The 13,104-nt window shown below is 41.6% G+C and overlaps 1 protein-coding gene across 4 annotated transcripts in view; it reads left to right on the top strand.

Annotated features, from left to right (window-relative positions):
• Positions 1–10,844, top strand: part of plxnb2b (plexin b2b) — a 111,167-nt gene extending 100,323 nt beyond the window's left edge. For all 4 annotated transcript variants that reach the window (XM_047597238.1, XM_047597240.1, XM_047597237.1 and 1 more), the window contains 10 exons: positions 1–157; positions 999–1,099; positions 2,555–2,639; positions 3,062–3,213; positions 3,460–3,620; positions 5,938–6,085; positions 6,296–6,360; positions 6,502–6,577; positions 7,200–7,274; positions 7,847–10,844. In XM_047597238.1, the coding sequence (XP_047453194.1) occupies positions 1–157; positions 999–1,099; positions 2,555–2,639; positions 3,062–3,213; positions 3,460–3,620; positions 5,938–6,085; positions 6,296–6,360; positions 6,502–6,577; positions 7,200–7,274; positions 7,847–7,951 (1,125 nt within the window). In that variant the 3' untranslated portion in view covers positions 7,952–10,844. The remainder of the gene's footprint in view (positions 158–998; positions 1,100–2,554; positions 2,640–3,061; positions 3,214–3,459; positions 3,621–5,937; positions 6,086–6,295; positions 6,361–6,501; positions 6,578–7,199; positions 7,275–7,846) is intronic.
• Positions 10,845–13,104: the final 2,260 nt, after the last annotated feature.

The following is a 13,104-nucleotide window of genomic DNA, read 5'->3' as shown; positions in this document are numbered from 1 at the left end:
ACGCTGCAGGTGCTGGTCCAAGGCGAGGGTCCGGATGTGACGCCCGTCAAGGTGCTGAACTGCGACACCATCTCGCAAGTGAAAGAGAAGATCATAGAGCAGGTCTACAGGAACCTGCCGTACTCCCTGCGTCCCAAGGTCGACAGTGTCACTCTGGGTGAGTAAATGAGGGCCACTTAAGGAACAGATGAGTCGGAGCAGCAGTGTCTGATCATGATGAATAATGTAGCAGGTTAGTGTCGGGGAGTGGTGAGGAGTTATATCGGTCCTGAGTGAAATGTACCTCAGTCTTAAAAGCATCAATCACTAATTATTGATTTCATTTAATCTCTTTTTGACATATATTTGACAAGTTGAATTGTTTCCGTTTCTGTATGTAAAATTAAAAAAAAAATAAGAAAACGCTTCACTGAGGTTGAAAAAGACGGCAACATTATGAAATCTTTCATCCCTAAACAAAGTTTTTTGGGGTTTTTTTTTGCCACTGTAGTCAGAAACCTTGGGGACTGACTTGAAAGACTAAAACTCTGTAGACATTTTCCAACATCAAAGGCTTTTTTTTTTCATATTTTTTAATTCCCATGCATGGCGTAGATTTCGTTCCTTTATACATTTTAGATAAGCATAGATCCATCTTCTTTCATGGCGAATCAAAAAGATAGCCCTCTTATATTTGGCGGCACTTGTTCATGAATCATACACATCATGTCGCAGATGGTGTTGAGTTCGGGTCGCAAATCACAGTTAAGAATTACATTTGAATTATTCAGAAAATCGTGCCTTGTCACTTCCTGACCCAAAATCAACTCGAGTGTCTCATTAAAGCCCAGAGAGAGGCTGCAGATAGTTTGCTTGAGACCACATTAGTGCAGGTTAACCTCTCAGAGCAACAGTGACCCGTGATGAAATAATATGGTACGCGGACTTTTTGTCAAACATTCCTCTACCTTTAAGGAAAAACTAATTAACTTCCGCTTCCTTCCTGCCGTTCACCACAGAGTGGCGTCCCGGCTCGACGGGTCAGATCCTGTCAGATCTGGACTTGACTTCTCAGAAAGAAGGCAGATGGAGACGCATCAACACTCTGGCACACTACAACGTGAGTAATGACAAAATGTTGTGACATTACGAAACATATTGGGAAAAAAAAAGACTGAAAATAGCAGGGGATTCGAGGAAGGAGAAGGGAGTTGGATAGATGCATGTGGGTGTGTGGATGTGAATGGGGTTGAATATTTTCATGCCATCTCAGAGACTGAGCTGTACATCACGGTGACTCCAATATCTATATCTCTGAACACACTAGCCGGCGCTATGGGAGTTTCTGTTTGCTTTTTTCTTTTCCCACAAAACTGGCATGTGTCTTGATAACATGTCATTAGAGGAATCTGTCAGTATACATTGAACTTTCCTTTTTTTTTATCGAGAATACATTTCTGGTAGTTAATGACTCGCAGTCTGCGATGTAATGGCTGTATACGATAAATAATTCCGTATTTACTCATTCCCGTTAGTATTCTGAAAAAAGGGAAGGAGCGATTTATAAAGCCATTGAAAAACCAGACAAAGAAACAAATCTTCTCGTTGAAAGGACACGACTTACTGCTACAACCTGAAAATACAATGTGTTATGAATGTTAAATAAATTTAAAAAAGGAAAAACAACCCTACATGTGCGGCTAAAGATACAAAATGATAAACATTAAAGAAGCTGATGAGCTGAGGAGAGCATTGTACAGTGTACACTGTATGTGCTAAAAGCTGCCGTTCATTTGAATCTTTAGTTGAAGTCCAGATATTCACATGGAGCTTCCTCTCCCAGCTCTGTGTCTTGGTTGGAAGCTGAACGTTTGCCTAATATTATGTCGCGTGTTAGCACATCCGTCTTGTCTAGTGCGTTAATGACGGAGTATTTACAAAAAAATGTACGCAAATATAAATCTTCTCGCCTCCACAGGTAAAATTAATTGGCAAATACAGTGTCATTTATATTTATGCCTCGCTGTTTGCCTTCGCCGGCGCCGCAGGGCTCCGAAAATTTTCAATTTCTACCTTCCAGCTGACAGCACTTTGGGTTTGCTCTCGTCGACCCTCAGTGGCGACAGAACGCCACTAAATCTTCTTGGCACCGTATTGATCCACGGGAAAATAAAGGTCACTCACAAATACCCCCTACTTGTCCTACTTTTCGGCCTCTTAAATCCCTCTCTATCAAAGGTGCTGGGCTCCCTTTCATCCTATCTGCTGATGTCTTGCAGTTGGTCTCGGACGACGGCCTCGCTGCCATAGATTCCCTGGCTGTGTCAGGGAGGTGCTAATCACAGTATTTGTGAGGTCAATAATGGGTTGACGCCAAAGAAATGGCCGGTAAATACCCCAATAAAGACCCACTGTTCATGTCCACTCAGTCGCATTGATTAGGAATTAGTTCTGGGGCACTAAAAGAGACTGCTGACCGCCGTCAGAGCAGCTATTAAATTCAAAGGTGTGTGAAGTGAGTTTGCATCGGGGCGTGTCTGTTGTCTGCCTAACAAAAGACTTCCGTGCGTTGCAGGTCCGAGATAACGCCATATTAGTTCTGTCCAGAGTCCTACACACTCAACAGAACTACGACCAGAACCAGGAAAACCACGAAGAGCGTACGTATCTCCGAGAACACGTACCGGCCACAAAACACACTTGTTTCTCTTGTTGCCCAGATCAGTACACACACTGATCTGGGCCCTTGAAAATGTGTAATTCTCGCCTTTGTTTTGTTTCCCCGGGGCTTTCGTCAATATCCCCACTCTCATTCAACATGCTAATAGGCGCTGTTTTATGTTTAGCACACTTGGAGATTATTCTGAAATAATATGCACTTTTATCTTCCGCCTTTTTAATGTTCTACTCAGAATAGTTGACTGTTTAGCATTTCTTCTCGGATGTTCTCTCTGCATTCAAATTGACAAACAGACCTCCCATTTTTTTTTTCCTTATCTGAATATGCTCTCGAAGAGTGTGCATGAATAAATAAGAAGCAGAATTATTAGAGGAAAGTGTTGTTCTTTTCCCCCCCCAACAGGAAATGCTCTGTTGGAAGATGACAAAGTGTTCCACTTGGTGAGGCCGGCAGACGAACTGGATGAGATCAAGTCAAAACGGGGAAGCATAAAGGACAAGTCGATGACCAAAGCCATTACAGAGATCTATCTAACGCGACTCCTTTCTGTCAAGGTACCCTGCGAAGACAAAACCATTTACGCAGTCATTTGTAGTTGTAATTATCTAGTGTGCTTCAACAAAGGTTTTTTTTTTGTGGTAATGTTTGGAGAGGGCAAAAAAATACACAAATGCTCTCTGCAAAAAAATCGACACATGTGCACACCCATTGCGTGCAAATATCTATGTCTCAGGCCTCTGATGTTTCTGGCTGTGCACTCTGTCTCGCCCGTGTCTCACATTATTTGTGGCCCCTTTCAGGGAACACTGCAGCAGTTTGTGGATGACTTCTTCCGCAGCGTGCTGTGCTCTGGGGCAGTGGTCCCACCAGCTGTCAAATATTTCTTCGACTTCTTGGATGAGCAAGCGCTGAAACACAACAATGTGGACGAGGAAACCATCCATATCTGGAAGACTAATAGGTAAAAATACGGGACGACGGCATACTCTATTCATACGACTCTCATTATCTTATTTATTTAAGTAAGTACTGCAGTGTAGAACTAGTAAAATCAACCTCATATTAATCTGCTCTCAGTAAATGTGCAGAAAACCGTGGATATCAGCAGAGTTTCTCTCTTTTAACTTTAACTACTGTAAATACAGTTTAAGTCATGTGGTTCTTAAACGTAGGGTCAGCATTTAATGACACGATCTCTATTCATAATCTCTGCTCCTTTATAAGATGTATTGCCTACTTTTATCACTTAAACGGTCATCCATTCCATCATTGCAATTCTTGTAGTCAGATCACTCAACTTTTCCATTAAGAACTTTTCTTCAGCAGTCATTGTCACTGGTTCTTTGGTGCGGGTGGCGTTTTTCCCCCTCCCTGCTATTAACAGTATTTTAACCAAATATCTCTCACATACATTAAGCGTTGCCTCCCATTATATTTTCATCTGAGAGAAAGATTTTTAAAAAAAAAACAAAACAGACATGTCATCAGGACCTCTTTGTCTGAGTGCTAGTTGTAACACTTTGCATAAAATTACAGTGATTTTCTGACATTACAAAAAAAGAGGAAGTGTGTGAGTGATCTTCATAGAATAGTCCGCTCCACATCTTCTCGTTTTTAGTGTAATATTAAAAATATATCATTTTATATCTTGCATAATTTCCTGAATTGTGTGCTGATATGTTTCACAAAGAATCACCTGTAATTTCAGTATTAGACACTGTTTTCATATTTTCTTCTGAAATGCAGGAAATAAATTATTTCACTGGACCTGAGACAGTTTTTAAACGTAACGATATGAGCAGCTTGTGCTCAAATAATTGAGCTAGTCTTGATGTGTGAAGCTTTAAACTCGGAACCACCTTGTAGTACAATAAAAAGTGCATTTCCTCTTTAATGGGATGCAAAATTGGTGTAAATTAGCCTAAAACGGGACTACTCCAATAAACTGGGTGATATTTGTACTAACTGGCCAAAGTACACACAAAAACTGACGCACACACACAAATGGCAATCTAGGTCTGACCAATGCTACAAATCCCGTCGCCAGAGATACAGTTACTCTCCAAGAATCAAAACTTACTTATCTTGGAAAGGGGTTGAATACAAATGCACAATTTCAGCTCACTTAGTTTGCATTCGCAATCCCCCGGCTCCCATGCGACATTTAAGTGCATAAATTAGTGTCACGTCGGCCAAGGCTCAAGCATACAAGGCGGCGTGTTGCATGTAGATTCCAGTGATTGACGCAAGGCTGGCAAGAGAGCACCCACACAAGGACAGGAGATGAGCGATTTAATTACTTACTACACTCCACGCCACATTCTGCATCCGCCCGTTCTGTTTATCAAATCAACTGAGGGCCATGTATTAAATATGAATGTGTGTATGAGGCATAACAACAAACAAACATGGTAATTATGTCCCAAGCTAATTTAATTCTGTGATTATAGCAACATTGCTATTTTTGTGCTCCCATTGTATTCTCGCCGCAGCCTTCTCAGGAGATATTACCAAACTAGTAAGAATTTTACGCGGTGTGCGTTTCTTGTCTCAGACGGCGGTATATTCACACCGATCAGGGAGAAGTGTTTTTGTGGAAACGAGTGTAGTTTGGGGTTTTGTTTTGAATTCACAAGCCGATGTGAGGTTGGGAAGGACCGCATGGAGCTTGTGTTTAGCTGTTCAGGAGGGAAATTAGAGAAGGCACTGGAGCATTACCAGTTAGCAGTCTGTGGACTGGGCTGTTAGGCTGCACGGGGGCTTCAGAGGTCAAAGTTTTGCAGTTACTTTATTATTTCTAATCACTATTCATAGACAAACATCGTTGGCTATTGCCTTGCACAGATCTCTCTTATATTATATGTGTATATATATATATATATATATATATATATATATATATATATATATAAATATAAACAGTATTCTGAGTTTTTTTTTTTTTTATCTTTTTCATTTTCTTTGAGCAGCAGTAATTCCCACAGAGGTCAGCATCATATGAAATAGTAATATAAACTGACAGTCAAGGCTATTGTTCTGAATAAAATGACACCTACAAGAAAGGCTTTTCTCTGTCCCGGTTATTATCTTGTACCGCGCTCAATTGCACCTCAGGCAACCGGGCTCACATGTGAAATGCCTCCCTGACTTAAATGCATTCATAGGCGTAATATGTTTGATTAGATTTCCATCCATTCTGAAACAATAATAATGATGTCAGCCGCGATGACAGACCGATGATTCTCACCCTTTTTTTTTTCTCTCCCCCCCTCATGCAGCCTGCCGCTGCGCTTCTGGGTGAACATCCTCAAGAATCCTCACTTCATCTTCGACGTCCACGTGACCGAAGTGGTGGACGCCTCGCTCTCCGTCATCGCCCAGACCTTCATGGATGCCTGCACCAAAAGCGAGCACAAACTCAGCCGGGTGAGTGGGAGCGAATGGAGGGGAGAGGAGTGGAAAAGTGGGAAGGAGTGAGGTGAAAGAGCGAGGAGGAAAGCTGAACGAGACGAGAGCAAAGTGGATTTATATGAGAAGTAAAATGGGGTGAGGGTGAGGAGTGTCAGGGGTCAGTCACTCTGAAGTGCCGTCATTTTCACTTCTGTACGTCCTTTTTTCTTTTTTTTTTGTCTCTAGGACTCTCCAAGTAACAAACTACTCTATGCAAAGGAGATCTCCTCCTATAAGAAGATGGTGGATGAGTAAGTACTGGCAGCACTTTCCCTCACTTTTATTTGAAGTTTAAATTGTCTCCAGATTGTGACGCATTTTCCCATAAACATGAAATAACGGAGCGATCGCTGCCTCTTATCTCCTCTGTGTCTACGTGTCTGTGGTTGCAGTTACTACAAGGGCATCAGGCAGATGGTGCCCGTCAGTGACCAGGACATGAACACTCATTTGGCAGAGGTGTCACGGGTGAGAAACAGAGCTGTCCTTGTCTAGTTTATCTTTCTATTAAAGTTACAGTGGGTTGACCTGGTGACACCGGTATTTACTGGGTGTGAAGGGACGGGAATCGATGGAGCACCGCATCTCAGTATCTTCCATCGAAATATTGCACTGATACACAGAGTAGTTGGTAAAGAGAGTGCACCAGATGATGCTGTATTTTATTCCTGCCGAGGTCAGCAGAGGTGAACAAAATATAATTAGAACGCTTTGATGGATGTTCGTGAACAAATAAAGTGCTACAAATCTGAGCGCTACGCTCACAGAAGCTTTGAAAGTTTTCTTTTGAAAACCTTATAAATAACCATGTGCAATAATGATTAACCTTAGTTAATGTTAATTAGTTGATGTCGACATTTCAGACTTTCTGAGGCAGATAACGTTTCTTTTTCTTTCTTTCTTTCTTTTTTTTTTCTTTTTTAAGCTGAAAATCTTATAGATTCTAACTTTATTAACTGCCGGTATTGGTCCTGTATTGCAGTCCTGATTTTTTTAAACCTAGAAACAAAAAAGTAGCTCTTACTGCAGACAGTTTTCAGGTACTTACTTTGCCTCTTTAACCGTTAAATTGCCCTTTATGTTCCTCCAGTCCCACACAGACAAACTGAACACACAAGTGGCTCTCCATCAGCTCTACCAGTACGCCAGCAAACACTGCGATGCGGTAAGAGGACCTTCTTCTTCCTATCGCACCCAAAGGAGGCTATTTCACTGAATGCACTACTGCCCACTATATTATTACTTTTCCATTTTTCCCCCCACTCTTGATATGCCAGAAGAGTGATTGTATGAAATTTTAATTGAAAGCATTTCGCTGGCATGTGAATTGGAAAATTGCTCTGGGAATTGATTTTTAAGCGTCCATTGTGCATTGCCACTTGAGGTCACGAAAAGGGGATAAACAAAACCTAATGAACAAGTTGGGTAAACAAATGGGGCTGTCAGTCTCCCTTAAGTGGGGCTCACAAACAATAACGGCTTATATGACGTGACCGTTGATGTCAAATAACACCATTCTCTCTCTCCCCCCACCCACTCTCCACCCATTTTCATCCCCTTTGTCTTGCTCCTCTGCTCCGTCCGTCCCCACTCTCCTCGTTTCTTCGCTTTCCCGACTTTACCTTCCCTGCCGCCCGATTCTGCCACTTCCTCTCTGCCTCCTCTCCCCTTATTATTTCCGACTTCTCTGCTGTTCTCCTCCATTTTTGTCCCTCTCACCTTCCCTCCTCTTTTCAGATCATCGCGTCCCTAGATGAGGACCCAGCTGCCCAGAGTAAACAGCTGACCCTGCGGCTCCTGCAGATAACAGCCACACTGGAAAACAAAGTGGCTGATCTCTAACACACTGAGTGGAGGGAGAGGGGGAGGGGGAGGGAGGGAGGAAGGGGAATGGAGGGATATTGCCAGTGACTACATGGGCTTACTTCTTCTTTTCAGAAAATAAAACATGGAAATAAGGAAATGAGAGATGGTACTCATGTGGGCGTGTATATTGTCCAATTTGGCCCGGGGGGCAATTTTCTGTTCTGCAGAGTAACAGGGACTAATGAAATGCAGATAGAGAGCAAAATGATGGGTTATGCTGTCATAGGTACGCCTTAAAGCTCACTTGCCAAACCTTAAAGGTCTGCGCACTCACTCATGCTTCACTGAATATATTGCTCAGTTCGGGAGAACTCTCCGGGAATTAAGCCCCTCTGTGGAGCACTGGCACAGAAGATAATCAGATGTTCAATTTCTCTCTGTGTAGAAAAGGTTTTAAGAGTTGTATTATATATTTTTTTTATTGTGCAGTCTTTATGCGGAAAGCTTTATAAGGAAAAAAAAAATCTTTTTAAATGGATCACCTTGTGTGCGGATAGTGTTTTTATTAGCCTGTGTGTGTGTGTGCGTAGACGTCTGCGTGAAGTCCAACGTGTGAACAAGAGTTGGTTGGCTTGTAAACGTGCGAGTGTGTGGGAATGTGCGTGCACACACAGGATGCCTACTGGCAGGCGTGAGGGCGGAAGGGGCGCCTGCTTTTTTTCCGTCATTTGAATCCCTTATACCCAGTAAGACACTGGAGCCTGTGCTCTCGCCGAGCTTTACGACAGAGACCAAAGGGTCCTCACGGGGACGCTGGTTAATCTAGCAATGTACAGGCTCAAGTGAATGACAGGTCACTGGTAGGTTCCACAATATTTGAGTTGAATCCTTTGCTTTTGACTCAGATTTGCTTCAAGCTGGTTTCGTCATTTGTGCTGGCTGAAATTGATCGAATAGCACAGTTTGTCTCCCTTTACTGTACAGTGCCATGAAACATTCCACTTTAACTAAAGCACAGAAGGACATTTCACATTTTTAAGACTTCCAGTCAATGGTTGTTTTTAGATTTTCTTTTTTTTTGTCTTTTTTTTTTTTCTAAGCGTTGGCAAGAAGCAGCTTTATTCTGCCATGGAGCCATGTCACTCATATTAGCCCTGCAATAATGTCAGTATGCCATGAGCCACTATCGACAGTTGCATTAGCTTAATAAATGTATTTACATACAGTAGCAATTCAGCAATATGTTAGAGATTTATCCAAATTGATTCATGCATTGTTTGTGTTAATATTTTTTTTTGTGCCATTTTTTAAACATTTGTAACGTTCCAAATAATCATCAACAAGCATTCTGCCTCTAAAGCTATGTAATAGCTAATTGCTGATGTTAATAATCTGCCAGAGATGCAGGTGGTACTCGAGTGGCATGTTCTGAACAAACTGTAGTGGTTTTTAGCCTTCGTATGCTGGGTTCAGTCATGTACATGACTCTTATAGGAATCGGAATATTTAGATGTCAGCGTCGGAAGCCCAGGTTTTGACAGGGTAGGAACGAGGGTTTGATATTTCTTGGACCATTAAACGCCATCCCTAAATTGTAGGTCTTGCTGTTGACAGATGATTTAATTGTACTCCCTGTATCTGATCATGGGTGTGTGTAGTTGACGGAGCATGACGGGCTCCAGAGACCCCAGAATGTTAACGATTCCTGCCTTGGCCAGAGAGAGCCTGCCTGCCTGCCTGCTGTCTCAGCATGGCATCCCGACCAACAGCACTTGGCACTGCCCACTCAGCGCAGTGCAGAGTGGCACTCTGTATAATGGAATCAGCAGGGGAGGCTTTTGATCTTAATTGCATGCCGACTGCAGACTCCATCCTCGTCGCCGCTGTTGTTTACTGCTGACTCCTTTCTCACTGACAGAGTTGATGCAAGACGCTTCTTTCAGAGCCTTTCTTTAACCAAAAATGTGCCTTATTGAATAGGATGATACATATATATTGTTTCTAAATTATTCTATTGGTAACCTAGGTGATTATGATGATGATAGTGCTATAGACACAGCAATGTATTTGGACTTGTGATATTACGTGTGCTGTCTAAAACGCTAGATGCCCTGCTGCAGCCGTTTGCGTGCCAATAGGCTGAAGACATTTCAGTATGATTTCTGTTATGGTTGCAGTTTTGATGTGTGCATTTCCTTTGGGTGTCTGTGGTGTGTGCTTAGTAGGACTTTGGTGGCTATGGCAAAAAGCCAAAACGAGTAAATGTAAAACAGTGGCCAATGTGATTTGGGTTTCCCTTGAAAATGTCTGGCATTCCTAAATTAGTCCGGTCCGAAGTCACAAGGGTATCGTTATGTAGACTGAATATAGCGCAAAATTGTTCCAATGGTGTTATTTTTTTTTTTTTTTTTGCCCTGTGTTTCTAAGCTATTCCACAGTGTGTACGATAAATGACTATCTATACTCAACAGATGACTTTTCTTACTGCTGTGCAGTTATTATTATTTTTATTTCTTGTTTCCTATACCACATAAATCTTTGTAAAACATGTTGAAATACTGTATTCTAACTGTATACTCCTATGCATTGAGTCCTGGGACAAAGAAAAAAAAACAACAAAAGAGAAAAAAAACTGTTTGTGCAGTTGTCGACACTTTTTTCCATTTTGAAACTTGTGAATGTGCTGTAACGATTAAAAAAAAGAAAAACAACAAAAAACGGGACACTCCATTTTCAGTACAGGACCGTTAACGGAAGCAGATGTTTCCCTCCCCATCCGCGGCAGCTCAGAAGATCCTCCATCTTTACCTGATCTGGTTGTACTGGATGAACTTAATTTTACAAATGTTTGTGTGTGGACGGAGCAGTTGCCCACAAGTTACATCATACACTCCTCCGTGAATAAACTCAGAGACGTATATGCCCTTCACATCTGCTGTGTTTCTTTCGCTTTTAGAATATCGATTTGCTTCAATTGAACACTCACCCTCACGAATAATGCATGAGTTAACAATCACCTTGGGTGATGGAGGCACAGGTAGCCAACTGCTTAGTAAACTAGCTTTTCTGTAAGTCTTTGGTGTTTATACGGCTCATAACATGACTTCAGACTGACCTTTGAATATATCATAGACGTAATAGCATTCGGGGGATTTATAGAGATGAAAAACCACCAATCACTTTTTAGTGAAAAGGGCCTTGGTGTCGCACATTTCTTGCATATCGTGACCCTAAATGACCGCATTGATGGCATCAGTCTTCATATGTAGCATGTGACGGCTGATGCTTTATTCCCAAATGTCACATCATATTCCTGTCACCAGACTCTGATTACAAACTACAAGCCAAGGTCTGGCTCTGTGAATGCGGATGTTATAATATAAACATCCGTGCAGCATGCCAGTCATCTGCAGTGAAGGTTTTAAAATTACAGGAAAAATATTAATTGAGTAGTGGGGAGTGTGGGGGGTGGGGGCTGAGATGAAAGGCAAAATTGCCTCATCTGACTCCTTAACAGACCCCGACGCAGGGGTGGAGATATCAAAGATGGACCAGAGGCAGGCCATCTTTTAACTGATCACTGATGTAGCAGCAGATAGAGCAACTTCAAGGGCTGCCAGTGATTACACTTGATTATCGCAAGCACTGCATCTTGTATACTATCCTTAATCGCTCGCACAAAATCAAAAACACTACAGTAGGCTTACATCATGTTGGGAGTCAATATTATTTGCTGCGCGCTGCACTTATGATAAGATTACTAAATAACCGTGCCCTTCACTGCCTGGAAACCAATGATACAGTACACCAAGAATAATTATCTTAAGTCAGCCTCTGTGCTGGGTTTCTTACAAGGAATTGGGTTAAAATCTGCATGTTGTTCTCTTGCCTGCGATGCTCCCTCACACACAGCAACGAGCGTCTCCTCGTGCAGGAGATGGGTGTGTTTACCAGCAGGCTGCCTTTCACCTCCATGTTTCAAACCTCCTAATGAGATTTGGCTTTGATTTCTTCTGCCTTAGGGGAGCAAGAGGAGGAGAACTTGGTGAAAATAAAAAACAATGATGGTGTGGTGTCATTTTAAACCGTTGTTCTGATGAATAATTTAAGACCACGCAGCAACAAAGCAGCCGTATCTAGGGCTCGCGAGGCTCACATATCCTGTTAGGAGAAGTACGAATTAAAAGTTCAGTCAAATTGGTGGTAGTCACGTGTATCGCTAAGATTAATAGGCCGCAAGCCGAGACATGGCATATATAAAAGGTTATCTCAGGATGGTGCAAAATCACAAAAACAAAACCTCAAGTAGGCTACAGAAATTGATTGAAGTTTATTGACTGAAGTTTATCTGTGTTTAGTGGTGTGCTCTGGACCACAATAGTCTGTTCTGCATCAATGCACAACAACTTCAGTTTCTAATTTGTAGCACAGTACCAATGACTGATTAGGAAAGCTACTCGCGTATGATACATTTGAATTAATTATACATTTATTTAAAAACACATGCGCTCTGGAAATTTAGAATTAAAGATTTCCATTTTTTCAAGCATGTCTTAAAATATGTGACTAATTTAGGTATTCTAACTTAATATGACTGAAAGTTAATTGAGAGGTTAAATCTTGCTCTGAACAAGAACTGAGGGTTTTGTCCTCTGTCACCCAGACTGAATTAACACTAGGAACCTATAATTATGAGGTACACTGCATAATTACACTGAGGAAATCTTTGGAGGTTGTTACGCGGCTAAGTCCTGGAATTTAATCAGCCCTGTTCTACTAAAGAGACATGTGTTGGCTATTTTAGATCCTCACAATGTGTCTCGTTAGATGTCTATCCCACAAACAATAAACTGGGCCTTCAAGCAGTAAAGCGGTACCGCTGCCATCAATCCCACCGTTCTCAATTCTCTCCTGCGGCTTTCACAGACCGCAGGAACGAAGATGCATTATCTACTCAGAACAATAAAATTAAATCACCAATGTTACTGGGAGGGTGGATACTGTAATTTTTTGATCGTTTTGATGGCTATGCCTCATGAGTGAAAACTTAAATTAGAACCTGATATATTTAATTTTTTATTTACACAACAAGGTTAAACACGTGGTGTTGTCCACAGTAAATGTAATACTGTAAGTAAAATATTGTACACTTTGTCATTTAAGACTTATGAACGTTACTTTAATACTTA

This window comes from Mugil cephalus, chromosome 10 (genome assembly GCF_022458985.1).
Source record: "Mugil cephalus isolate CIBA_MC_2020 chromosome 10, CIBA_Mcephalus_1.1, whole genome shotgun sequence".
Taxonomy (NCBI): domain Eukaryota; kingdom Metazoa; phylum Chordata; class Actinopteri; order Mugiliformes; family Mugilidae; genus Mugil; species Mugil cephalus.
Note: the sequence above shows the minus strand (reverse complement) of the source record. Positions and strands in the feature narration are given on the sequence as shown.